We start from the raw sequence: 27,879 nt of genomic DNA, 5'->3' as shown, positions 1-27,879 counted from the left end.
ATTGGTAACTGAAAATAGTTTCATCGAAACTTAAGCTTAGAAAATATTAGAAAATACAGACTTAACTGGCGGCAAAATTCAATGCAATCATGAAGCCACCCACCGACCTTTTTTCTGCACTTCTTCAGTGTCTAGTTCTCGGTCGTTAGATCTTTTACTGCTAATGGAGGTAGCTAATTAGAGATGACTGAAGATGTAGTCCAATTAGTGGGACTACCTGTGGCTAGCAAACAAATGTCAACTATCATTTTCAAATGCTGTCCCGGATAATCCTTACACGTTGACGATCGAGGTAAGGAGATTTTTATATTTTTGGATAGATTAGTCCCGCTTTAACCCTGACTTTTGAGACTGTACGGTACAGGCAAACGACCGTTCTGTGCTTGCAGTTCAAAACAAAAACAATAAACAGAAAATCTAAAATCGGTTTTGTGACCGTTCTACCACAAACTATAGCCTGCGGTTATACACTGGGAGAAATGATTACGAGCGTTTGAACTCGTTTCATGTTTTTGTCTAGAGCGGCGTTTTTCCAAACTATGAAACTCGTTAAAATATCTAGGAATCTGGAAACCCTATTTATTAACAAATGTGATTTCTTTTTATTAATAATTTAGATTGCATTTTCGATAGGCTTATCCTCCAGAAATGTTGTACCAAAAGGATTTTTCGATATCGCTGTAAGAAACTTTAAGCACGTTTTTCTCTAAACCAGGTTTTTTCTGCTGGCGGTACGTGTGTATTATTCATGTAAAAATGAATTATTTAAATTATTAACGAAGCCGTTTTTCGATCACAAGACACAATCGCGGACAAGACACTTCTAAGTCTTACAAAATGTTAAAATAAAACAAATTAATTTCAACGTATTCCAAAGATGTCGTCGTCTATTATCAGAACGTCAGGGGATTGAGGACGAAAGTGGACGATATCTTCTTGGCTTCTCGTGATTGCTGTTTTGATGTCACCATATTGACGGAAACCGGACTCAACGACTCCATTAATTTTGTGCAGCTGTTCAGCGAAAGGTTCACCGTTTTTCGCTGCGAGCGCTCGTCCCGTAATAGTGATAGGCGGAACTTTGGAGGTGTATTGATCGCTGTCGCTCAGCAGTACCCTTGCGTTGCCCTCACGTCAGCACAAACAAGTAGGTTAGAGCAAGTCTGTATTAACGCGAATATTCATGGGTTGAAAATTTTATTTGGTGCTGTGCACATTCCTCCCGACAAAAGCCAGGATCCTGTTGTTATTGAATCGCACGTTTCTTCTATTCGAGAATTGTGCGAAAAAACCCCTCAACTGATGCTATACTCATTTGCGGTGATTATAAGCAACCACGCATTGTTTGGGAATACAATGACGACATGATAAATCACACTAATACATCGCAGCTTCCCACTGCGAGTGCGGTTTTAGTTAACGGAATGGATTTCCTCAACCTCCAACAAGCCAACTTGAAACGTAATCATCTCGGAAGGGTGCTTGATTTAGTTTTTTATTCTGCTGATCACGTTGTATCCGTTGACGAGTGCGTTGTACCATTTTTTCCTGTTGAATCTCATCACCCCCCATTGTTGATTTCGTTAACCGCTTTAAATGACACTCCTAGAATCATACACCTTCAGAAAATGAACGACGAAAATTAAACTACCGCAAAATAGATTTTTTCCTGCTCTCTGAACATTTACTTAACTATGACTGGAAGAATCTTCTTGAAATGAGCGAAGTGGATGACATTGCCAATTTAATCTGTAACGCTCAATCAAACGTGGCTTCAATCAAAGTTACCTTTTGTTAAGCAACGTTCCACACCGCCCTGGAGTATTAATCGTTTACGAGCCTTAAAACGTTCCCGCAATACTTGTTCACGTAAATACCGACGCCGTAAATCCGCAGAATTAAAACGTGAATATAAACGTACCAGTGACCAGTATCGTCAGCTTACCGCCTCCCTGTATAAGTCATATGTTCTCCGTGTGCAAACTAACCTGCGAAGAAACCCGAAAGTTTTTTGGAGTTTTGTAAACTCGAAACGCAAATGCAATTCTATGCCCGCCAACGTATATCTTGATGGCTCAGAATCGTGCTCCACTACAGACTCCTGCGAAATGTTAGTATCCTTCTTCTCTTCGGTATTTGCAAATGAATTCGCCTCCGACGCAGAAGCTGGTTTGGCTGCTGTGAATGTTCCCGAAGGACTCGACGACCTCGACACTTTCGAAATTACTCCAGTGATGATTGTTGAAGCAGCTCGTAGATTGAAGCGATCATTTTCCTCCGGACCTGATGGAATCCCAGCCGCTTTTTTTGTCGCTGCGCATTTGAGTTATCCGTACCACTTTGTTGTATTTTCAACAAGTCTTTTGCACAAGGAAAATTTCCTAGTATTTGGAAACGATCCTTTATGTTTCCCGTTCATAAGAGTTGCGATCGTCGGAATGTTAGGAGCTACAGAGGAATTACCAGCTTGTCTGCAGCTTCCAAACTTTTTGAAATTGTTGCGGGCACTGCCCTGCTTAACCGTACCAAAAATTATATATCAGCCCACCAGCAAGGGTTCATGCCTGGCCGATCGGTTTCCATCAACCTACTCGACTTTACCTCCTTCTGCATCACGCAACTTGAAGAAAAAGCACAAGTCGACGCAGTTTACACTGACATAAAAGCTGCATTCGACCGGATCGATCATCGCATCCTTCTACGGAAATTGCACCGTTTGGGAGCCTCAGAGCAGCTATTGGCTTGGCTTGAATCATATTTACGCGATAGAGTCTTGCAAGTCAAGTTAGAATCTACTGTTTCCCTTACTGTTCATATTGTTTTTTAACGATGTAGTTATGCTACTAGAAACCGGATGCGCACTTATCTACACTGACGATCTTAAACTGTTTCTTACCGTGCGCTCCTTCGACGACTGTCGTCGGCTCCAAAGATTGCTAGATGGCTTCGTGAATTGGTGTAAGATCAACTACTTGATAGTGAGCACAGCAAAATGTGAGGTAATAACGTATCATCGCACTCAAAACTCTATCATCTTTGACTATAATATAAATGGAAATACTCTCCGGAGGGTAGAGCAAGTTACCGACCTCGGCATCTTACTCGACTCCAAACTTATGTTTAACGCTCACCGTTCTGCTATTATTTTCAAAGCATCCCGACAGCTAAGATTTATCTCCAAAATCGGAAGAGATTTTAAGGACCCTCGCTGCTTGAAATCTCTATACTGTGCACTAGTCCGTCCTTTGGTTGAAAACGCCTGCGTGATTTGGCAACCACACGTATCCGTATTGCCCTCAGAGAGTTTCCTTGGAGAGACCCAGAGAATCTTCCTCCTTATCGTGAACGTTGTCTTCTGCTCGGTTTGGACACACTAGAACGGCGCAGAAAAATTCAGCAGGCAACGTTTGTAGCAAAAATTTTGAACAACGACATTGATTCGCAGACCGCTGCTTTCAAAAGTGTATTTCCGAGCATCTCAAAGATCTCTGCGAACTACGGCTTTATTGCACACGGAATTCCACCGAACCACGTTTGGGTACCACGACCAGTGGCGTGATGCATCCGGATGTTCACTCGGGTTGAAGAACTGCACGAATTTGGAGAGGCTACTCGAATTTTTGTTCAAAAATTGTCAAGAAGTGATGCTTTGTAAGAGTTTGTGTGACCTTCATTAAGACATTGTCAAATGAATGTATCAAATAAAATAAATAAATAAACTTACACGTCGGCCGGTTTCAGGCATCATATGCCTATCTTCAGGACGAAAGCCGATGTCCAACTGATCACTGAGTCGTTATTGTATCGTTTTTCGATATCTTAATGTTTCTATTTTTATGAACTCTCAATTGGCGATTTTTGACGAAAAAAACCATATTTTTGAAAAAATGGCCATCAATTTGTTTTTCTTCATCGGTCTTTACAAATATATCTAGAGTTCTTCTAGGCAGTAATATGGGACTTTTGCTTTTCCTGTTGTTGTCTTCATATGTTTGTTGGCTGGTGCAATGAACTGAACTGGCATATAGTGTGTGTTGCAAAATGCAAAGTGATACACCTTTATCACATTAAAAACCCGATAAACTTTAATTATATTATTGATGGTACTTAGCTACACAAAGTCGACCAAGCTAACGACCTCGGTGTCTTACTGGACACTAAACTAACATTTAATTTACATCAATCAATCAATGAATTAATCATCTATAAAGCGTGTCGGCAACTTGGATTTATCTCCAAGATTGGGAGAAACTTCGGAAGAAGACTTTGACGATACCTTTGCGTGGGAAAAAGGTACTTGGGACTACCAGACCTCTGGATGCTTCGAAGTTGGCCGCTATCGTTCGTGTCGGTATGCAGACTAGGGGATCCTATCACCGGTCTATACATTTCTTCGCTACCGACCTGAGCGTTCATATCCCGAATGACGATCTTGATGTCCCGTGGCGAACAGTTGTCGGACGTTGCCGCCAGCCTCGCGTAGAACGCTTTCTTCTCATCGTCGGTTTTAGCTTCGTGCCGACAGTGCACGTTGCTGATGCTGTAATTGAAGAAACGGCCCTTTATCTTCCATAGACACATTCTCTCGTTCTCTCGAGACGAATGCTCAAAAGTCTCTCAAATAAAACAACAACAACATTTGTTGATCGCCTTTCACAATCTATCACACGATCCTGCATTCTGTCCAACACTACAAAGCCCGTTCCCAGTTCGTTGGTAATATCACCGCTTTACTAAAACTGGGCCTTTTCGCCGCGAATCTTCCAAACCTGCTCTCCTTTGCGACAGACTTCCTTCAGAACTACGATGCCGAGTTTACGGGGTTCAAGCTGTTCGAGCAGCGCCCGGTCGCTACCAGCGAAGTTAAGCGATCTGCAGGCCCAAGTACCGAGTATCCATTCGTCGTCTTTGTTTCGTCGTCTTGGTCGATACCGAATATTCCGATCTGTATTTGCTTGATTACTCGTAGTAGTTTGATTTAGGTAGGTTGCCTTACAAGGGCCACGCTGCCGAGTCCAGCGATTAGTTTGAAGTTGGGGAAAATTAAAAATAGATACTGTCCAAAATTGCTTCCTTGAGGAACGTCAAATATAACTGCGAAGAATGGACGATGATTACTAATTTTGACGGTTATAGAGCAGCTGGTTTAATATAATTCAAAAAGTTTCAAAGGATTTTTTCATACCTATTGTCTTTCAAATAGACGAAGGAAATGGTAGAAGAAAGTAATGAAACTTAGTTGCTTTATAGTATCCCTAGAGCGGGACAAGACGTGAAGCAAAAAGAACGGAAAATTAAACAGATAAGAAGCTCTTTAATAATGCTCATAACGATGCGATGGTCGTGGTCTTTTTCCTGCATACAAAAAAAATGATGCGTTGATCTTTGAATTGCGAACGTCACATTATTTCTAACTTCCGCTTCCACTTCTTATTATGTTTCCTTTAATTCTTATAGCGTAGACGTCATTTTTGATTTACTTAGGAGCTATTGCTAAAACTACAATTATGTACATTTTATTCACCAGCTTGCGTGTATTTTTGCATCAATGTTCAATTTTCCTAATTTATTTCACACGCTTCTTCTGAAGATATAAAAAGCATTAGGGTGGTTCTTGGCTGAATATTTGTAAAGTTATTTAGTACTAAGTACAGAGGCACATATAGAAGCAAGCACTTGAAAGTGAACATATGTTATCATTACTGGTGATGATAATTACCATTCTACGATGGTGCTAAGAGGAACGAGAGACCAGAAGGGGTTTGTCAGCCTTGCTGAAGTCACACTTCCCGACGAGAAAGACGCAGGACTCGTGAGGCCAGTCCAGCCAGAGATAGCATTTCAGATCGTCGAAAGAGGTAGAACGCGCGTGGAGGATCTTTTATTCTTTTTTTTTGGCAGCAGGTGCACGCGCGCGCTTGTAATTATGGTTTCCTTTTGGAAATGATAGGAAGGAAGCAGTTGTGGTCGTTTTCAAATAATCGTACGAAATTGCAGATTAATGTATGCTTGCCACAAAAGAAGAAAAAAAAACCGTCAGGAGGCGAACGTATGAATACGAAGTAAAATGAAAAGGGTTTTAGGATCGCGAGAAGATCGTGATCTTCCGGATACACACGGCCGGCGGGGCAGTGTCCAGTTTCGACCATGAACAAGCCAAGCTGCGATGCAGCTGCTCTTAAAAATAATTTTTGGAGCCTTTGCTTGCTAGCATAGCGGACCGAGGTGTATAGTTTGGTGCAGTAAAATCGAAGTACTTAATCTGTACACATAAAGTGAACACCTTATAAAAAAGTGATAGGCATTTGTTTTGCAGTACTTTATGATAGTGATCTTTTGACAAAGAAATCAATTTCATGTAATTTGATTTGATTGAGTAGAAGAAAACATTCTTGTATCGTAAATCTGCTAACATGGATATGTGTGTCTGACTTCTGGCTAAAATGTTCTATTCCTCATTTTGAGTTAAAAACTTTTCCGAAAGGAATATTTCATGATTCTTGATCATTCTTGTAAAGCTTTTCCCGGTCAGTATATGCAATCAGCTCATTGAGTTGTTGCTAAATTCACGTGAAACGCGATAAACCAAACAGTGCAAAAGCAAACGAACCTCCGAAAATACGACAGACGGCAGGTGAAAACTTTAGAAACAATAAACGTCCCCCTTTTGGTGTTCTTCTCGTAACCCTTATAGTGCCAGCACGGAGAAGACACAGGCAGTAGCAATAGCGTAGATTGAAGAAAAAAAGACCTCAATAAGGATAAACGCCGTGCCCTCTGCTGTATCTCTTATTCGCTTCCTCCGGGCAAGACTTTAAAATGCGTTATGATGCAAATGGCTTTGATAGTTGAATTTTTATCTTTGCCTGCCTAAACGTGAAAGAATCATTGAATGAGAAGTAAAAAGAAACAGGTGCATATTTGTTACCAAAAACGTTATAAATCCGATAGTTTTGTACTTTCCGAAGCACGATATGATAATAACTTTTTTCATCTTCTAAAATACTAACCTAATACTGGCCAAACATAGATAAATTCATTGAAGTTAAAAGCCTAGCTCCGATGAAATTGTTTACGCTTTAGTCCGACTTTGGTAAGAGAAAAATCTCAGGCTGTCTTTCCTTTAGGATATTTGTATTCTATTGTTTTTTTAATCAACATGATCGGTATCACTTTCACAATACATTTTCAAACATCTGCTCGCATGTTAGCATTATTTTAATCGCCCAATCTATCTCTCTTCTTTTTAGATACCCTTTCAATGACTCGGAACACGCATCGCTGTTTGCCAAAATAAGTCGCGGTCAGTTCACCGTTCCGGATTGTCTGTCTTCGAAGGCACGTTGCATGATCCGTGCGCTGCTGCGGCGTGAGCCGGAAGAAAGGATCGCCTCGGAGGATGTTCTGTTCCACCCGTGGTTGCAGCACGACGACAGTCGAACGCAGTTGACCTGCGTGAATCGTTCGAATCCGTCCAGCCAGACGGACGATCAGTGCGTCCCGGAATGGTTCGATCCATGCGGAGAAGATGACGTCAGCCGAACGGGAGGTCAAGCAACCGGTGGCCATCGCTATGAAGATGGAGCCGAACTGGTCTAGATGAAGCGTTTATTGCGATAGCTTAGAGAAAGTTGGATATAACAACACACACAAACACACAGAAAGAAATCACGCACTGGTGTTTGCGTCAAATATCTTTCAATCGAAGTCGCGCTCGCACTTGTTGGTGGAATGCAATTAATTTTATAACGTTCATTGTTTTTCGCTTATACTTTTAGCATAGTTGTGAGATGGATTATTAGTGATAGGATTTTTATTTATTATTTTTTACGTTTGATGAGAGAAAATAGCTCGCGTAAATCCTCGCGAATTATTTTTATTTGCGCAAGTGGTTTTGCGTAGTTTAAAACTGCCGCCTTTGTTTGTGGCCATGATCTCAACTAGTTTTCTGAAATTAAAGAAAGGTGAGGTTTTGCCCACTCATATTTTTTTCCCTTTAAAATGTAACATTCTGTAACTCGAAGAATTACCAACCGTTTAAACAAATCAATGTATTTTTTGTTGAAAGGATCTAAAGGGATTCGTTTTAATATTATCGATGCAATTCAGATGATGATAGAAAAGATAAATTTCAAGCATCCTATTTTTCTTATGAACTTTGAATATTCTAAGTGCAATTTTCCGTCAATCTTGTTTTACTCTTTTCCTATGACAATCTGTAAAACTTTTCCATCTGTAAAATCTCATGTTTGCGCTTCTCTTGTTAACCTGGCATAATAAATTGAGTTATGAATTTTAATTAAGTAATTATTTATTAATTCTAAACAAATCTGTTACAAAGTTCAACAGAAATAGACTGAAATAAAAATGTGTTTAGTTTTAGATTTAAGCGAGAACTGTTGCGTTAAAACGAGAAAAATAAACAATGCTTTTGGATAGCAAGTGGCTTACTGATACGACAACAGAAGCTTCCATATTTTTCTGCCGTCTGCATTTCTTTTGATCAACCTTACCTAATACGTGATAATTTGAACAATTGATACTGATTGAAACTCCTAATTCGCGCGGAATTAAAAAAGAAATTAAATAATATCGTTTCAGTCACTATCAATGCATTCACTGAACATCAATTAGTAGTATCCAACCCAATTTTTTTTTTGTTTTGATTTGTTGTTCAATAAAAATCAACGACTAAAAAGTTCATAAATCAAATACATGCGGATAATTGCTTTTTTCAATGGTTCAGTATTTCTTGAAAAGCGTAAGAGATAAATGATGTCAAATGGTCATCCCTATAAATTTTGTGATTAAGTACTAAGTGATAGGTGACTAGTGATCAACTAGCCATAAATAATTTCCATAATTGGTTGAGCACAAAAAATGGACGGAAGAAAACTAAACTAGAACGTTCTATTGCGTGAGATGTATATAGTTGACCATGAGTAATCGGAACGCCCGTGACTTCTAATTTAAAAAAAATTATTGTGATTTTAAAAGGATATTTTTTTAAAGTTGTATATTTTCTATAACTAGTTTATTCCTATTACAGCGTTGGAGCGAAATAGAGAGAGGGTGAGAAAAGCAGCAGCCAATAAAATCTTCCGTTTAGAATCCTGAATTCTTCCTATTATTTGATATGTGTTTAGATAGATAAGTAGAAGTATAGTTTTAACAAATAACGTAATATTTTTACATGAATAATCCGATAGATGTGTTTGATGAAAGAGAAGAAGCAGAAGGGGAATGATTGAGACCAATAGATAGAGTCAGATAATACACAAATTAAATTAATTCAATAGATAAATGTGCGAAAAAGGTGAAAATATAAAAAATATAACTCGTTAGACCATAATGCGTGTCTTTAATTTGCAAAGATTTTTCCCTACAACAATGCTCTTCCATTCGGCTGTCACTGTCTGTTGTCACTGAGACGCGTTGCACGTGTCTAACGACGGAAGGAGGAAGATATATATCGTTACGCAGTCCGCCGTTTGGAGAATCCGGAGGTGTAAAGGGCTTTGTCGCACAACTTAAATTCCTAGCCTCGGAGTTGCTACCTGGTGGAACCGTCAAAGAGCAATGGACTGACATGAAGAACACCTTCATCGCGATCAGTAAAATGAAACCATCAATAAAGTGCACAGCGGACGCAGAGAGTGGATTTCGGATGAAATTTAGAGGAAGATCGATGAGCGGAGAGAGGCGAAAGCCGGTATTGAGCGTGTAGCCTTCGTTGTAGGTCACAATGCACGAGAACTTTTGCTTTTGAGAATTTTTTAATCACATTTATATAATTTAATTTGATAGCGTTTTTCTCTTAATTTAATTAACTAAATTTTATTTAATTTAATATGTTAACTTTTAGGATTAAAATTCTATAATTACTTCATCTTAGTTTAATATTTGAATTTGAATTTAAATAAAATCCCAATCACGCTCCTAGTACCCCTCCCTTTTCGTGCGAGGAGAATTATGCAAAGAGCTCGTTCGGACCAAGGCAGGGTTGAATGTCGAGTAGCACTTGTTGCTGCACGCACAGCGCTTAAGAGTGGGATAAAAGCTAGTAAACAAGCCTGCTTTGAAAGGCTATGTGCTAGTGCCAATGCGAACCCGTGGGGTGATGCAAGTACAAGGTCGTAATGGCAAAGACCAAGGGCGTAATGGCGCCGCAGAGCAATCACCAGAGATGCTGGAGCGGATCATCGAGGACCTCTTTCCGCACAACGAGCCAAGGCCCTGCCCCAGGCCGCTGAGTCGTCTCACGGCCGACGTTCCAGTATCTTAGACCATAGCGTAGGATGGTCGGCCTCCCAGCCGAAGCCCAGCGGTTACGAACGAGGAACTCATTGAGATAGCTAAATCCCTAAAGGTGAGCAAGGCACCAGGGTCAAACGGAATCCCGAATGTTGCCATTAAAGCGGATATTCTAAAGACTCCCGAATTATTCGGGGCACTAATGAGTTGACACCTTGAAACTGGCTTCTTCTCGGACTGATGGAAGCGACAGAACCTGGTCCTATTGCCAAAGCCGGGAAAACTTCCGGGTGTCCCCTCGACATATAGGCCGATCTGTCTGCTCGATACTGCCTGCGAGGTGCTGGAGAGGGTTATCCTTAACGGACTCGTACAGTACACGGAGGGTACAAACGGTCTGTCAAGAAACCAATTCGGCTTCCGAAAAGGTAAATCTACGGTGGATGCCATCTTGTCTGTCAATAAGACAGCCGAGGTGGCAATCCAGCGCAAGAAGGCAGGTATCCGCTATTGCGCAATTGTCAAGCTCAACGTGAGAAATGCGTTTAATAGCACTAGCTGGGTCTCCATAGTCAACGCGCTTCGGAACGTCCAAGTGCCGGTGTCACCGTACAGGATTCTGGAAAATTATTTCCAGAATTATTTGCTACAACACGGAGGTGGGTCAGAAGTGCGTTCCAATCAGCGCTGCGGTTCCGCATGGTTCCATACTGGACCCGGTGTTCTGGAACGTCATCTATGACGAGGTGTTGAAGCTAAAGTTCCCGGTAGGGGTGGTGATTGTCGGCTTTGCGGACGACATCACCCTGGAAATCTACAGTGAATCTATCATAGAGGTTGAGTTGACGGCTGCCCACTCTATAAGCATTGTTGAAGATTGGAAGCGATCCAGGAACCGCATCATAAAACGGAGGTTATCGTGGTGAACAACCGCAAGTCGGTGCAGCAAGCAAATATCAGCGTGGGGACTGCACTATTTCGTCAACGCGGACCTTAAGACTCCTGCGAGTCATGGCCGACGACATGCTCAAGTTCCGGAGCCACGTCGAATATGCCTGCATATGGCTTCCACAGCTATTTCGGCATTGTCTCGTATGATGTCTAATAGCTCTGCGATATATGGCAGCAAGCGAAGGCTATTAGCAACGTGGTCCAGTCCATACTCAGGTATGGCGGGTCGGTGTGGTCATCGGCGTTAGATACCAAAAGCGATCTATCCAAGTCGAAAAGCACCTATCATCTCATGTGCTTGAGAGTGGCGTGTGGCGAGTGCGTATCGCACAGTTTCACAATCTGCGTCTTAGCGGGTATGATACCTATTGGCATCATCATCAGCGAGGACGTAGATTGCTTGAACTAACGAACTAGAGGCATACTAAGTACCACAAGATCGGCCTCGATGACCACATGGCAGCGGGCATGGTCTAATTCCACAGAAGGCCGGTGGACATGGTGAAGTCAACTTCCACCTGACACAGATTCTGTCAGGGCATAGTTGTTTAAGACAGTATCTGCACAAGTTTGGACAATGCGGCTGCTACCCAGATTATACTTGAGCTACAAAACCGCCGGAGAGCCGATCAACGGCGAATAAACAGCCTAACTACCATAGTCCAGTAGTTATCTAAGAGGGTGCGTTAAGCACAATAGTCCCTCCCTGAAGTAATACCGATAAGATGGTGCCAGGGGGGATTGAGGCTGGAGACTCGAGTAGTGTTTTAGTGGGTCTGGATCCTCACGCCCCATTATGGGGGTCGGGTACCTAACCCCACTCCCTGAGTTGTCTTCTCAGGTGTCTGATAGTTGTAACAGTATCATTTCATTATGCATAATTAATGTAGCACTTCAGTAGTTAAACGGGAATTTATACTATCAAAATATTTAAGATATACGAATAATTATATATTAATAATTATTCGTAGTTATTTCATTAGTCCAACGAGTTCGTTGAGCTAAAATGTTGAACCGGTTTTCGGGCTAATGGCGAAACCCCCAAAATTTCTGTCTAGTTAAACTAGTTCGTTCTAATGTGTTCACGTCATTTCGTTTTCGTTTCGTTTAGTTTATTTGAGTTTATTTCGTGCCGTGAAGTTTGAATGAACGGCGAATTTTTTTCGAGATGTTTTCGCCGTCTGGTGGCAAATAGCGACATTGCCAGTGATGAGAACTTTTGAACTTCTGGTGTTTCTTACCGCGAGCTTTCGTTTCGTGTCGTTCGGTATTGAAGATTTATGCTAGGTGATAAAAGGGTAGTGTACCCGTTTTTGGTGGCTTAATTTAGGTAAGCCTATCTGGTTCGATCCTGATTCCTTTCGATTTAACAATCTGACTGACCCTAAGAGAGACTCCCCCACCGGGCAAACACAACGTGGCGTGCAGTCTCCCTTACGGAGAGGCACTTAAGCTGCACGCTGAATAGGGATCGACCAGGGCCGGCTACATAGTACCGTATCTTCTAAGGTGCTCAGCAGGTGCTACTCGTAAAAAAATACCCTTCCATAACAACTCCGACAAAAACCGTATATATTGACGCAACCACCCGCCTGTCAGTGGACCAACTTTGACAGCTACGGCAGATGTCAGCATGACTTGCAGAATTGGGTGGAGTAGAATAACAACCATAGACCGAACCAAGTCGCATCATTTTATTGAAGTATAAATTCTCGCCAGGTGACAAGTTTTAAAAGTGAGCCAAGTGTGTGAGTGACCGCATCTAGTGCTTTCCCGTCCGCGTTCGAATCACCCGGCAACAATCGCGGACGCGGATACCTCCGTATTTCCCTGACATTTCCCCTCAAGCTTCGCTACAATTCGAACCAACCAGCCCTCAACGGTAACACCGGCGGCTAACGACGGCCAGCGAAGTTGGATTCCTGCCGCCCACCAGATTGATTGTGGCGGCTGTTTTAGTCACAATCCGGCCACGAGGTGGCACCACAGCTGAAATTCACCACTCTGAGCAGACTTCGGGTGAGCCCGAAGACCCAGCTACGTTAAGGTATACAATCCAAAACCCCTTTACCATCCTGATGCCAAAAGATCATTAAATGAATTCGTTGTATCTAGTGAATTACATTATCTATTTCATCATATTTAATCAAAGAGCCCTGCTATATTCTTTTTCCACATGCTCGCTTGTTCTCCGTATTGACTTATGTCCGTCCTGAGAAGTTCAGATTGAACAAAAGAAAAGTGACAAGCGAGCGTGAACCAGAGCTTCCCGTCAACGATACGCCAAACTGGAGAAGGCTGTTAAACGAGCTTGTAGACGGGATAAGAACCTGAACTAACTCCCTAACCGAATGAAGGAGAAACCGCAGCTGCCAATGGCGATGGATCCGTATTACATTTGTTCCCTCGAGAAAAGCCTTGAAGTGCTCTCGCCACCACTCCTATTCATCAGCTGCGAATCCTATATCAGTCTTAAGGAAAGGCGAACGATCTGATTTACTAAATTTCGTTTCCAATCTATTGCTGAAAAGAAAACGGAAGTCCGTTGGGAAACAACCAAATTATGACCATTTCCGTAAACAATTATCACTCTGACCCTTTTAGGATATAATGCAAAACATATAAATAAGATTATCAAACTTTAAGGTTTTGCGAGTCGTTGACAGTGAAAACTTTTCCTGGCTTGCCATGGCAACCATGTAGCAGACGCTGGATACTTCGGCGGAAGTGGTACATAAAACCAAACCGTCCATAAAGGTAAAACGTTACTGACAGCATTTCCAGAGCTGAGTTCACAGAAATTACCACATCTCGGTTATTTTTCGAGGAAAAATATAAATGTAAATGAATTTTCATGCTAGAAAAAGATACAAGCAATGAAAAAATCAATTTTTGTCACACTTATGAATAACCCGGAATATCTCCATGTAGTATAGATCAATTTTTGAAAAACTAAGTGTACAAAGTTGATTATTTACATGAACTTTTTACACACACAAAGATTCATTGAATTCTAACAGGGTGCTGCCAGCCACCTAGGCGAAAACCGGCAGTTTTTTTTATTAAGCGAGCAATTTTTATGTTTATTTATTTAAAAAACGCACCAGCCTGGATCGCATGAAATCAGATTACCTACATAACCTGAGTTTGTATCAAATAACCAACATTGAGGAAAGCTTTAATATCTTTTTTTTGTAACGGTAGTTCTTTTACAATTGACGAAGGGACGGTAGAAGAAAGTAATGAAATTTTAGATTAAAGGAGAAAGAGTGGAAAGGTGAGAGAGGGTGGAAGGGGGATTATTAATAGCTTAACAAGTAATCGTTGTGACTCCTACCTTTTGTCCAACGCTGGAAGGTGCAAGGGTCGAACCAAGCTATAATCTGAGATTATAACCGGACTCGAACCCAAAACACCCACCAGGGCATGTGGCTCGCTGGTATTAATGTACCTTTGAACCATAGAGGCGCTGTACAAAAGGAGACTGCACAACTTCCTTATTAAGCGCGCGACGTATCTTCAAGCTCCACCATCTGGTGGGTTGGGTTATATATAGACTCGAATTATGCCTCTTCCTCGATCTATTGTAATCGAACCACCGAATTGAGAAGTTTTACTCACGGGACGACGAAATTGTACGGGCACTTGTGACTTACAAGGCACTGCACGTGACGTTGTTCGTCGGTTAGCGTGTTAGCCGCGATTCTCAACACGGATCTTCGTGTTGAAGGCTCCGTTCCTATGGGATAGACCAACCTCGTGTTTTATTCTTGACCTTGAAATGAGGTCAGGCATATAAATTATTATTTTTTGAAACGGTAAAATTCTTTTACAAGGGACGGTAGAAGAAAGTAATGAAATTTTAGATTGAAAGAGAAAGAGCGGAAAGCGTTTCATAAAATTACGATAGCCCACGTACTTCGCGCCTCACGAAGCGCTTTGAAATCTTTTTTTATAGTAACACTACAAGGATTTCGGACATGTAGATAAGCGCCATGAATCTTACGAGCATATTTTTTGCTTTGTGTATTTTCGTGTTTACCAAAATAAATGTACAGGGATAAAATACAAATATGAGCGTTTTTACAAACAAATGTATCATACTTCAGTATGAATTTATCATTTAAAAAAATTAACATTTCAAGTTTTGAATTGCGTGAGAAAGTCAAATAAAAATTTACATATATAACAAATGTTTTTATCATAACTGCAAGAATTTAAACTTTCAAAGAATAAGAATAAGCAAAAAAATAGGAATTAACGCTCTAGTCATAAACTACTAAACGTTCTCCAAAGCTTGTTTCGCTATATTTCTGCTGCACCATATTTGTTAGTTTTGTTTAAAAGAGCTCAAAGATTGTATACCACTTGCCGGAAATCAGACATTATTAGATTCTCATTTCCTATTTACTCTGAATAAACCATTTTTCGGGATAAACTGTAATTTTTCTCTTCAATTTAGTAATAGCAGAGACAAAGCAGAAGCTGAAAGCCTAAGCGTACTGCTTAAGTTGATAAAAATATGTATATAATTTACGATCACAAAATCATATTTACAATTTAAGATGAGTGTAGGCAATCCTAATATATCATTGCAGAAATATAAAAATGAAGCATGTGTACAATATTTCTGGGAAAGCGCGAACGAACTGCGTGTGTTATAATAAAGTAGCAGATACCTATGGTCAAAAAAGAGTATGCGAATACTACGAAAAATCAAAAATATTCGACTCGGAACTTTTGGCATGGACCCAGGCAACGAAATAAGCACATGGAATGGAAAGTTGGTACCTAGAATTGCAGATTGCTAAATTCTGTGGGCTGTGATAGGGAGCTCCTAGAAACCCGAATTTCGGCATCGTCAGGCCAACTACCCATAGCGCCATAAATACAAATGATAAAATTATTCTTTCTTGTAAAATATTACAGACAATCATAATTTTACATTTGCCCCTTACACTACTTTTTCGAATTCTGTTTTGCTGAGACGGTGTAGTCAAACGAGCATCTTCTGAGCAAAAACCGAAAATAAGGCCACTCAGCATTGCCAACCTGAAACCAACGTTCATGTTTGTTGTTCGCTACATTCATTCATTCTCAACATTAGTGAATGAAATCAAATGTGAATAATTTATTCATTTGGAACTGCCGACAACGGCAAACAAAAATACAATAAACGTAAACATTGTTACAAAGTTCTAATTTCCCTCAACCAGGTTTTGGTTGATTTTAAAAAGCAAGCAGTTTTAAAAACGAAACTTTGGAACCTAAAATACAACTCAAGAGCAAGAAAATTGACTGACAGGTTAGACGAGCAATCAATCAGCAATGCAATTCATGAATGAATTGTACTGAAGGGTAGAGCACTGATTAAGATAACCACTGTCAGCAGCTCAGTAGTCAAAACCATGGGCCGACAGATAAAAGAATACTACCACGGTAATTACGTGCAATGACAAAAAGTTACTGATGTTTGAAAACTTTCATGTTACGGTTCCGTTATCCTTTTCACAGAGTGCTATCCAGTATAGTAAACAAAGACGTAGTCCTGCGACAAGATGTTGTTAAATGAAAGAACAAATAGGTTTGTATTAAAAATAAAGATTGGTAGCATATCATTTTCCAATAATAATAACAAAATTGCGCAAAGATCTCAGCTTCAATTTGTGATTAGTGCATTATTAGGAAAATTATTTCGTTATTTCGAAAAATGAATTACTCGGATATTGTGTTCACGATAATGGTATACAATCATTTTTTGTTTCTTCACTATACTTTATCTTAAATGAAACAAAATCGACTTACAGACCAATTCTGTAAGTATGAGGTTTTTCATAATCATCTAATTAATAAAATCTGCCATTAAGAAACAATGATAATGTAAAGCTACTCTCTTTCCGGCGATACTATTGTATGGATTCTGTACAATTATAGGAAACGTATAAATTGGAGAGTGTAAATGGCCATTAAACCAATGGGTTCTAATGCTGTATTGTATAGATCCGAAATTTTACCCTTTTTGCTTAATCTACGTAATAGCTTAGCTCAACAGAACACTATACGACATAGTTACTTTTTAGTTCTACTGTGATACAAATTTCCTTACAGATGCTTTAGAAGCGTTTCTGCTCATGTTTCGCTGATTACTATGCATCGCCATTTTTGCTGTGAGCGATAGGTTGTGTCCTATACTTACTTGCAAGCGTTTTTATGTTATAAATTGCGAAGCCACTATTACTGTTGAATTGCCCCTATGCTAATATTTGTAGTGCTGGAATAGGAAAACAAAGTTTGTAAATCTAGAACAATTGAAATATAAAAATAACACTACTTACTAAAGCGAATGGAAGCAAACTGCGGCGGTCTACTTCCGATCGGTAACAAATACGGCCGCTGTATTATCGTTGAATCCAGCTGCCAGACTAATTTTATGCTTATGAAACGATAAACACGATGTTACACCTTTTTTCGTACCCATGAATCCTTCGTTGCACCGAATGGTATTCAAACTTGTACCATCCAGTCCATAGATGGTGATCACGCTGGTGGCGCAAGCCACAATATCGGCACTAGAATGTATACTCATTGCCGTAACATCCGAGCCAGCACTCCAGTGCTGTACAGAGGAAGATGTTTTACGAATGTCGTATAACCGCACGGTAGAAGTGGTACAAGCTGAGACTAAACTCTCGCAATCATCGCGCAGGCAAACGGTAAGTATCGGATTCATATGTTCCCGGAATGTAGCGAATCGTGCCTCGGCGGGAGAGCACCTGCGGTCAAAAAGTCGTACACTTCCATCATTGCACCCAGCAGCGAATATCCCGTTCGGCGCACAGGATAACTTTATAATCGTCGCATCGGACCCACTCGCAATATCACAGATTTTCGACTCTCGCTCTGCATCCCATAAGCGTATGTATTTTGCTTCGCCGGCGGCCATGATTGTTTGAGACTTTTGATGCCATGCCATTACCAAACCAAGCTCACTGGTGCCCACCTTCGCAGTCGTAGGAGCATTAAAATCAAACAAACCATGCCATGCCGTAACCAGGGCTGATTCCCGATTCGCTTCCGCTGGGCGCCAAACGCGGATTACACTATCGCTGTAACCGACTAGAACAAGCCCAACATCATGGGCGTTCACAAAGTCAAGTGAAGACACCGCTATCGTAGGAGGAGTTGCTTGAAACCGATTCTGATCAAGAAAAATCGACTGGTAATGCACATGCGGTTGGTGTTTGAACGGAATAAACGAGCTGGTCAGATCCGTACTCCAATCTTGAAGAATTACGCGATCCCTACATTGAAGAAGAAATATGTAATACATATGTGAATCAGAAAGTATAACACTCTATTGATACTCACTTGTAGGCAACTGCGATCTGATCGTCATAGGGATTCAGCTTAACCATTGTTGGCGTATGCTGCGTCCGACAAGACCAACTTTGCGTATCCAATCGTCCGAAGACTGCGCGACGTTGCTGCTCTCGGCCTTCCTCTCGGACGATACGATTTCTTAGGCATCTGGATTGACGATCGAGGAATTCTGTTGAATTCTGATCACTGGCATTTTTGTGCTTAGCTTCATTTAAAAACTTCGATGGTCGCGCAAAAAAGCTTACCGACCATTCGATGTAGTTGGTAGTTACGATCGGGGTGTGTTGTTGCGGTTGTAGTTGGGGTTGAGAAATGGAAGCTTGCGACTGAGACTGGCTTTGTGACTGTTGAGGATTGACGCTTGTTGCAGACTGGGGAGCGATTTGTTCGGATTGAGTAGCCTGAATTTGTGGCGATCCGTGGTTTGAAATAATGATCGATTGTGGCTGCTGCGGTTGCGTAGAGGACGATGACGGTTCTGACTGGTCGTTGATTTGCTGAAGGTACTTTTTGTTGGGCACCGGAGTAATATGTGCCGAAGCTTGGCTAAGATGATTATGCGTCGGAGGCGATTCACCTCCTAGATAGTTAATTCTGGTATTTGGAGACGGCGGTAAACTCATGCTGCCGGCACTTTTCTCTGATGTAGTAGCTTCTTTAGCCAGCTCGTAGCCTTGCTTTCCGACATACTCAACCACTTTTTGAGCCATCTGAGCCACAGCAGGAAAGGGATCTTTGGCCAGGGCATTCAATCCATTCCAGAGCTTTTGGTAAATGGATCCCACAGTAATGGCATTTTTTCCTACATTTATAATATTGCTTGTACTGCTAACACGTTTTATGTTCATATTACGCTCCAAACTATGATAGTGATGATTGAACAAACTATGGCTTGTGGTTGATTCTTGCAGGAATACCGCAACAAACTGACTCTCGAAAAATCGTACCATCCACTGCAAAGATGCAATCAATTCCATCCGGACCAGCGGACTCATATCGTTACATACGGTAGCATAAAGGTGCATTGCGGTTGAACGGTCAATATTATTTGCATGATCCGACCGTTGTGTCACGGAACTTATAAACGTTCCAAGAGCGTAAACAGCGGCTGCTCGAACTTCTGGGATAGGATCGCTTAACAGCGGGTAAAGTTTCTCATTTGCATTATCGCGCACTCCAGACCAACGCGCTTGTTCATAATTCTGCCATAGGTGCCCTAGACAAATTGCGAGCCACTGTCTCAGAACAGGATTCGAATCATTCAGTTGGTCTAAACAGATTGACACCAGCTGCCCTTGCATAGCATTTGCCTGACCAATTGGAAACTTATGAACTATACTTGCCAATACGAATGCAGCATAAACTCTGTGATTGCCCTTGAAGCGCGGACAAGGGGTCGTATCCTGAAGAGCAGCTAAAAAGTATTTGTGACCATGATCACGTATTAAGTCCACCTGACAAGTTCCATCAACGGCGAGGATCTTAGCCCAAATAAATACGAGAAAAGGCCGCAGTTCTTTTGCTAAACTTTGAAGCAATTTCAATACGTACGGAAATATACCAACGCTAAGTGCCAAATTTACAGCCCATGGACCTAGATCAAGAAAGTGACCCAATAACTCCAAGGCACGTAATCGGTGTACTTGAGATAAAAGAACCTGTAGTACGATCGGTAATTGTTCTGGAGGACTACGCTGCTCGGAACTTCCTTCTAACCACACCTGGAATGCTGTCAGTTGCTCTTCGAAGAATGGTGAATGTTTAAACCGCTTTCCTTTTTCCAGGATATCCGGTAGCTGTGAAAGGGCAAGATCCAGTGCTAGATCCCACGCTGACCACATCGGATGTCGATAGCTCTGCGGTAGAGGAGGGCTCGAAATCGGTGTGCAATCGTAGGAGCGAAGAATTCTTTCCGCAAGTAGAAAGTTTCGGAATAGACTGGCTACGAGCAAGTCCTGTCGAAACAGTTTCTGGAACAAATCCCGCGGTAATGTATTCCATGCGATTGTATCTGTTATGGCTGTAAAAATCCAATTTAATTCACCGAGCATTGTCCGGCGATCATTTAGCTGGCCAGGAATACGATCAATCAAATCTTCTGTAACATGTGGAACCAGCTTAGACGTAGATTGCAATATGAACCATTTCAGTGCTATTCGAATTGGTGTTGTTAAACAGGATGTGAACAAATCCGCCGGAAGTTGCGGATTCATCGGTAAAATTTGATTTGCAGCACAGGCTGCTAATTGAATACAATTCTTGTAGGTAGTGGCTCCCAGTACTGGAGGTGATGGAGAGTTTCGATTGGCTTCCTGGTCTGACTGACCAGTTGTGCTGCCACTTCGTGCACGCATTTGCTCGAGCTCTTTTTCATGCTGCTCGGCAAATGTGTTGAAACTATTCACAATTATACCCGCATTGGAGCAATCGTACACGTATATGGAGGGCGCTCCCATCCATGTTTGCAAATCATATATGGACAAAGGGATATACTGAGTGTAGGTCCGATTGAAGACCCATATTTCACCGTTGACCGTTGGTCTGGGAACTCCATGTCCGTTGTAGTGGAACAGGACGCGTTCTTCTTTCGAATTCCTACGCAAGGATGTGCACAGCTTTTTGACGTCTTCAACCGTTGGATCGAGCGAGTGTTTGTAGCGGGCTCGTGGCTGCCAGCGTTCGTATTGCTTTTGGAGGTTGCTTGCTGGAATGAGAAGTGACTATTACCAGTAGGTTCTCTTGAAGTGTTCATATAACAAACCACAATAAAAAATTGAAACAGAAAAAATTGCATTTCGACCACGGTAAAACTATTGAAAAGCTTACTATTTTCAGCAAAAACTATTATATTTACTATATGTGACTGTAGAAGAGTAACACAGTCTATGGGTAAACTGTATTATATATTTTATCTATGTATATGTATTTTATATATGTACCAATGTATTTTTACAAATGAGCATTTTTCAAGAACCTCAAGCATTAAATACTTTGTCATGGTATGTACTGATGTAACATTGTAATCGACTGCTGAGAGTTGTTAAGAGAACAAAATGTTGCGATTAAGACTGTTTGTCATAAACTGTACAGTCCATGATCTATACTGCCCATAAATGGAAGACAGTCACATCTGCAAAAACGTGCAACTGCGAAAAACGCTGTTGAAGCCACGACAATTTTTGTTTAATATTTAATCGATTTTGGAAACAAATCGTCCAAATCGTCATAAAATCACTTGAATGTACATAACAGAATACTTTTACAAGCAATTTGTTCAGAAGTGACCTAAAATTTGTTCCAAAACTTAGAAAAACTGCCAAAGTTACTGATATGCGTTTATTTGTGCTTGAATAAGCAAGAATAAACGCATAACAGGCACAGCAAGCCCTGATCCTTGCGTTGTCGGTGACTCGGCAGTATTTTCAAGACCACGTGTCGTTGTTGTTTTATTGTATTGTAATTTGTTATCATGAGATCTCAGAAACTGGTCGCTTTCCTGTGTGTCCGGAACACTCCCAGAACGTGTCCGAATATGACCAATGTGATCCTGGACACTATATGTGCCAGCAAATGAACTATTTCAAACTAATTTTGCACTTTCGAGTACCGACTTAGAGATGTCACATGTTGTATTTTAGTTAAATTCAGAAACTGATCCCCGTAGAGGTATCTGGAACATTCACGGACATATTTAGATGTGGCCAATGACGTCTTGAACACTTTATACGACTACCAATAGTCTAGATTTGCATATGCGTGTATTTATAGGTGTCACATGATGGGTTTGTTGTGATTCATGGTGCTACTATGTTCAAGTCCCATATATTCCGGAACTTGTTCCTACTGTAACTTCGGAATCGTACATCCGATCCAAATTCTCCTCAATAGTGTTCTTCTAGGCCATAAAATCTTCCGTTTGGTAGTTGCTGCAGGCGAATCGGTCCAGGCATTTCCCAAAAACAGATGCTTATTGATATATTTTTACTACTGTGACTGTTATGCGTTTATTTGTAATATGGGACTGACATAGTTTGATATTTTTTTCAACATCTTGGGAACAAACATAACTTTTTTGTTTGAAATATTGAAAGAACAGTTAATTTAAAGATGATTCCCAGGTTTATCTCAAAAATGGTGAAAAGTCAGATGGGACTGTTATGCATTTATGGGCAGTGTACGTGTGGTGACAGCTCACAGGTTTTACCGCAATCGAAGATTTTCTGTCCCTGATTATTACAATTATTACGTAAAGGAGCGATTTTTATGCACGTGCAAAGTTAATGGACCTATGAAGAAAACTCCAAAAGGAATTTTATAATTTTCTCGTAAATTCATTTACCATTGGTAACGCTGTTAGCTGTCTTAGACAATGCAAACAAATGGAACAGCTTTCCGAGGAAGACTATTTTCATTTTCATTTTTTTTTGTCATAATATTTTTGGTTGTAACGTTTCATGCTTCATAGCGTCAAGGCTAAATCTGTAGCTGGCATGGCGAAATTTGCACTGGCCATTGAAGTTTAAATAATTACAAAGAATACAGACTAGAACGCAATGATTTCGGGATTCTTTCCATATCGGTACTTGTCCACAAGGTCTTCAATCTAGCGAATCAACTATTAACTATTGATAGTAGTATAGACTGCCGCTGGAAGCATATCCATCCCATGTTACAAAACATGAAAATGAGAAAATCGCACTCAAAGTTGAAAAACTAATTTTTCTACAATTATTTAGTTTGGATGTTTTTATTTGTCCCTCTTTCAGAAAATGTAGGAAAATTTCCATCAACTCTGATACAACTTGAAAATATTTTATATGAAATTTATGTAGTGAGACAAATATGCGTCCATTTTTCCAGTGGGACAAATTGTTTTCAATTTTGTTTTGTTTTCTTAGTATTAACACCATGTTTTTAACTCATATTTTTAAAATAGACATCGAATTATAACGTTAGACAACAATATATCGAAAATGACAAAATGTAACATGAGACAGTTATGCTTCCACCGGCAGTAGAGGACTACTATTGTTGCGACGTGTAACAGGGAAAGGGAATCAGGGTTCGATTTCGAAAAGGGAGCATGAGAAATGGCTACCACATCCAAGGAAGGCAATTACCGCGTAAATTACCCAATCCCGACACGGGGAGATAGTAACGAGAAATAATAATATAAGGCTCTTTTTTGTTGTCTTATAATTGGAACGAGCTGACCAAGTCTGGTGCCAGCTGCCGCGGCAAATCTAGTTCCACAAGCGTATTTTAAAGATGTTGCGGTTAAAACGTTTGAAGTTTATTGTTGCCCAACTCGGGTGCTACACCTCGTAAGGTCACTAGATTGTAGCGACTATACGACTGGGTGTGCGTTTGCGCATGCGCTGCGGCAGCCCGCTGTTCTGTGACATCTGCTGCCTTTTATCGGGTTCCGTAGGTTAATTTGAATCAAAAAGGGAAAGCCTATCAGGTCCGAACTTATTGAGCTAAGTAATCTGTCTTTCTAGCTTTCTCAAAATTAAGGGTTGTGATGCATGGCCGTTCTTAGTTCGCGGAATGATTTGTCTGCCCAAGTAGCACATCTCAGGTCCATTTAGTTGTAGCAACCGTATTACGACTGAAACTAGTCATATTTCGGTTACCACAACAACTTTGTAACAACCGTGCTAATAGGGTGGTTAATTCTGATAACCTGACACAATCAAATTAAATAGGACGCTCTCAGCAGTCAGACATTGATTCCGCTTGGTCGGGTCCGGTCCGACGGTGTTGGCCTGCTCCGTTCAGCCGCCGATGCCTCCTGACGGCGGTGTAGTGTGACCTGATAATACGAACAACTCATCGCAGCTGGCTTTTACTTAATAGGACTATTTGTGGTCAGCAAAATGAGATTGGGCAATAAACAGGTTCGTGATGCCCTTAGATGTTTTGGGCTGTACACGCCTTTGTACACACAGCCCGTCGCTATTATGGATTATTTAGTGAGTTCTTTGGAAGTGACCATTTGCTTGCTTGTCCCTTGTGAATTAAATTTGACTCGCTAAAATTGACCGAATTTGATGGTCGTATCAAAGTTTCCGCAGGTGAACCTGCGGAATGATCGTTATTGTATTTTCATATACATATGAGATGCCGAATGAGAGAAGGAAGGCCGAACTCGAACGCGGGTCCAGTGCTTACCGCGCCCGCCGTGGTGCAGGCCAGTGGTGCACGAGATAATCATGGAGCGTCAACCGTCATGTGTCGCGGCAACAGAAGTAAATCGTGGAAACTATCACCAGCCCAGATTGCCAGCCGTGATCGGTAGTTCTGGCGTATGGCACCCCATGCACGAGTGTATGTCAGTGCGTGCACCTGCTCTCCTACGATACCGGTGATCTCCATATTGTGGGTCGGTAGCGGAAGAAGTGCGAACCGGTGTGTTCGATCCACCGTTTGTGGTTATGCGGATACAAACGCTATGCAGAGGATCGCTCGGCTCGTGGATCAATGAAGACCGCAGCTAAATGCGTGTCAGAATGTGAACTGCAGGACATACAAGCACTGACAAGTTGAACTTATATTGTACATCGTACAACTAGTTACAACTGTTCTTCAGTATACGTTATTTATTTACCTCAAAGTCGTAAGGAGAGCTTAATACTCAGCTGAAAAATAGCATTGCTGTTCGGTGATTACTACTTATCCATTCTAGTTTGGCCGGTTGTTTCTCTAAACAGGTGCCTTAGCATCGATTCAAACACTCTCACACTAGATTTGACACTTGCAAATGACTCGTGGCATACAATTTTATTCGTCTACCGAGGTGGCTTAAACCCTTTGCAATACTCTACAAATCGGATTTAATCGTTTTCGTATACCCGTGGAACACATCACTCGGTTTGCATAAAATTTTACCGAAGACTGATTTGCGGAAATCATTTTAGTGAAAAGGAATTCAACCTTTAGGTTTTATTCGACAAACTTTGCAGCATAATATTATAGTACAGGGCAATTGTGAGGCTAGTTCTACGATCTTATTTACTCTAAAGACCTCTTTAACGAGATTCGAACATCAATGTTGACTGAGAGCTTGTTGTCTGTATACTGCTAATAAAAACGTTACTTTCCAATATGAAAAACCGGGAGATGTGACCTTACAATTTTGTAAGTAACTCTATTCGTATCGAATACACCTCAAACTGAATATGATTATCGACTCAGAGTACATATTCCGACTAATTCTACAACCTCACCAATGTACTGCTAGGGAGCAACCTTTAATAACTACTTTCTATAAATGACCTCGCCTGATACTTAGTAATCGATCTTTTTATGCTGATGATGCAACTTTTTTGAGATGATTTCAATAGAGCGTTGTATTTAATTAAAAGATGTGGCTTTTCGCTCTCGGATTTCTTCTGAAAACGTTATTTGACGTTTTCGGCCGAAAACCCCACATTTTTACATTAGTTTTTATGAAGACCAGGGCTAACTACTGTACGAAACTAGTAATAGCGCTTAGTAGATCACAGTTTATCATATTCGTGATCTCGGTGTTGTCCTGGATAGCGCAATAACTTTTCATATGCAGTAAATAATCATTATAAAAATCATTATATCAAGCTTCGATGTTGTCACATTATGCTAGTATGCCTCTCGAGCATAGAATGGTAACATCCTAGGTAGTTTCTAGCAAATTCTAGAATGAATAATTAGTATGTGACCCGTCGAAGTTTTTCCATAGTTGCCAAACTTATTAGCGCTCAAAATATTTCATTCTTTCGTGACGTTGACTTGAATCTAAATTTTGGATTGATGATTGATTTTGGACCTTGGGACAGGACGTAGACCCAGATTAAAACAAATACACAACTTTTTAGGGAATGATGTCAACAATCGGGCAATCTTTCGAACAAGTGGTGAAGTAGCAACCAAATAATCTGTGCCAAAGTGAACACGCGTAAAAATAATTGATTGGGTCCGATACACAGTTTTGAACCCAGTTTAAGATTTACAGAAGATATTAGCAGTTTCTATGAAAAATCCTGTCCTGATCAACCGGTTAATACATTCAAAGAAAATTTACCTATCAACTCCATAGCCTTTTGGCCGGACATTGCAGCGGGATCAATCCAGCACTCCAACCTAGAGCAAGGATGTATTTTTACGACGTCTGGTGGATCAACACCGAGGTTTAGGCATAGTACTAACGCAACACTAACTGTTTTCATGCGTTCCTTCACTCGCCAGCTCTGTGTGATACAATTGATGCCTTCGATCTTTGCCAAATGCCTGGCATATATAAAACTAATCGGAAGCTTTGAATCGTCTTCCTCTTCCACCACGCTATCATTCTCCTTGTCTGTTGTTTCGATCATGTTGCACATCACCTGAGTTCCTAGAAAAAATCAGAAAGATTCGTACGTACTGGTCGCATATTAACTTTTACTTCAAAATATACCTTCGACGTTCAGTATTGTTTTCAAGAATGAGTTTCGAAACAATATGACGAGTAATTAAGTAGTATGCACCAAGTTATTTTTTGTCCTGCACCACCAGTTCTCTTCGACATACAAAGGAATAAAAAACAATCACCGTAGTAGTTCCGTTTTAATCAATTCCACTTTGTTTGCAGGTTTTCAAAAATGACCGATATCGAAACCATCGTCTTTATCACTTTGGTTTAATATTGCTTCTATTTCCACTAGGTACCGTAGGTCACCAGTGTTCTTCCAATGGTGCAGGCTCGCTCGCAGAATGAGCGAATGCTTATATTATTCCTTTTAACAATATCGCTATTAATTTCTGCGCCGTAAATAATAAGGACTTTTCGTTTTTTCTTTTTAAACCAACAATTCACAAACTAATAATTTTACACGCGTAGATTTGCATCAGTTAGTGATAGAAGAAAAATATGACAAACTTCAAAAACACTTCGTGAGGTTAGGTTTTTTTCCAAAAACTTCAAAGTTCAAAACGAAAATGAACTGTCACAATACCATAAAACCTGCCCAGCGGCTGTTATTTTCTGAGGGCAAAAATCTTGGCAAAAATATTTAAATGGATAAACTCAACAAAAGGGCGAATGTCGCAAATACAAACAAAGACAGGGGTGATATTGCGATTCTCGTTTCGAGTGAATTTGGCAAGGAATTTGGTTCGTTTCAACCTGAGAGAGATTCGCGGATAGGAAAAAATCCAACGTCAAATGCAGCCAGTTCGAACTGTCAACTGCAGCCAGTCGTTATTATTTGTCAGAAATGGAAAAGTATTGATAACTCATGCAAGTTTTATTGCATGTTTCATACAGTATTTTTG

At 40.7% G+C, this 27,879-nt stretch overlaps 2 protein-coding genes across 2 annotated transcripts in view; one reads left to right on the top strand and one right to left on the bottom strand.

The window, feature by feature from the left end:
• The window catches only part of LOC128739186 (tribbles homolog 2), a 90,194-nt gene extending 80,852 nt beyond the window's left edge, over positions 1–9,342 (top strand). Inside the window, exon 6 of the mRNA XM_053834619.1 lies at positions 7,251–9,342. Within this exon, the coding sequence (XP_053690594.1) occupies positions 7,251–7,599 (349 nt within the window). The 3' untranslated portion in view covers positions 7,600–9,342. The remainder of the gene's footprint in view (positions 1–7,250) is intronic.
• Positions 9,343–15,248: 5,906 nt separating this feature from the next.
• LOC128742368 (regulatory-associated protein of mTOR) lies at positions 15,249–27,445 on the bottom strand. Its single transcript, XM_053838707.1, has 5 exons — positions 27,023–27,445; positions 26,648–26,959; positions 18,574–21,289; positions 17,541–18,506; positions 15,249–17,476 (listed from the first exon to the last, which is right to left on the bottom strand). Exons 2-4 carry the CDS (start codon positions 26,946–26,948, stop codon positions 17,570–17,572), a joined length of 3,954 nt encoding a protein of 1,317 aa, XP_053694682.1. The 5' UTR covers positions 26,949–26,959; positions 27,023–27,445; the 3' UTR covers positions 15,249–17,476; positions 17,541–17,569.
• Between the last annotated feature and the right edge of the window lie 434 nt (positions 27,446–27,879).

Source organism: Sabethes cyaneus, chromosome 3 (assembly GCF_943734655.1).
Source record: "Sabethes cyaneus chromosome 3, idSabCyanKW18_F2, whole genome shotgun sequence".
In the NCBI taxonomy this organism is placed as follows: domain Eukaryota; kingdom Metazoa; phylum Arthropoda; class Insecta; order Diptera; family Culicidae; genus Sabethes; species Sabethes cyaneus.
This window is presented reverse-complemented; position numbering and strand designations above follow the sequence as displayed.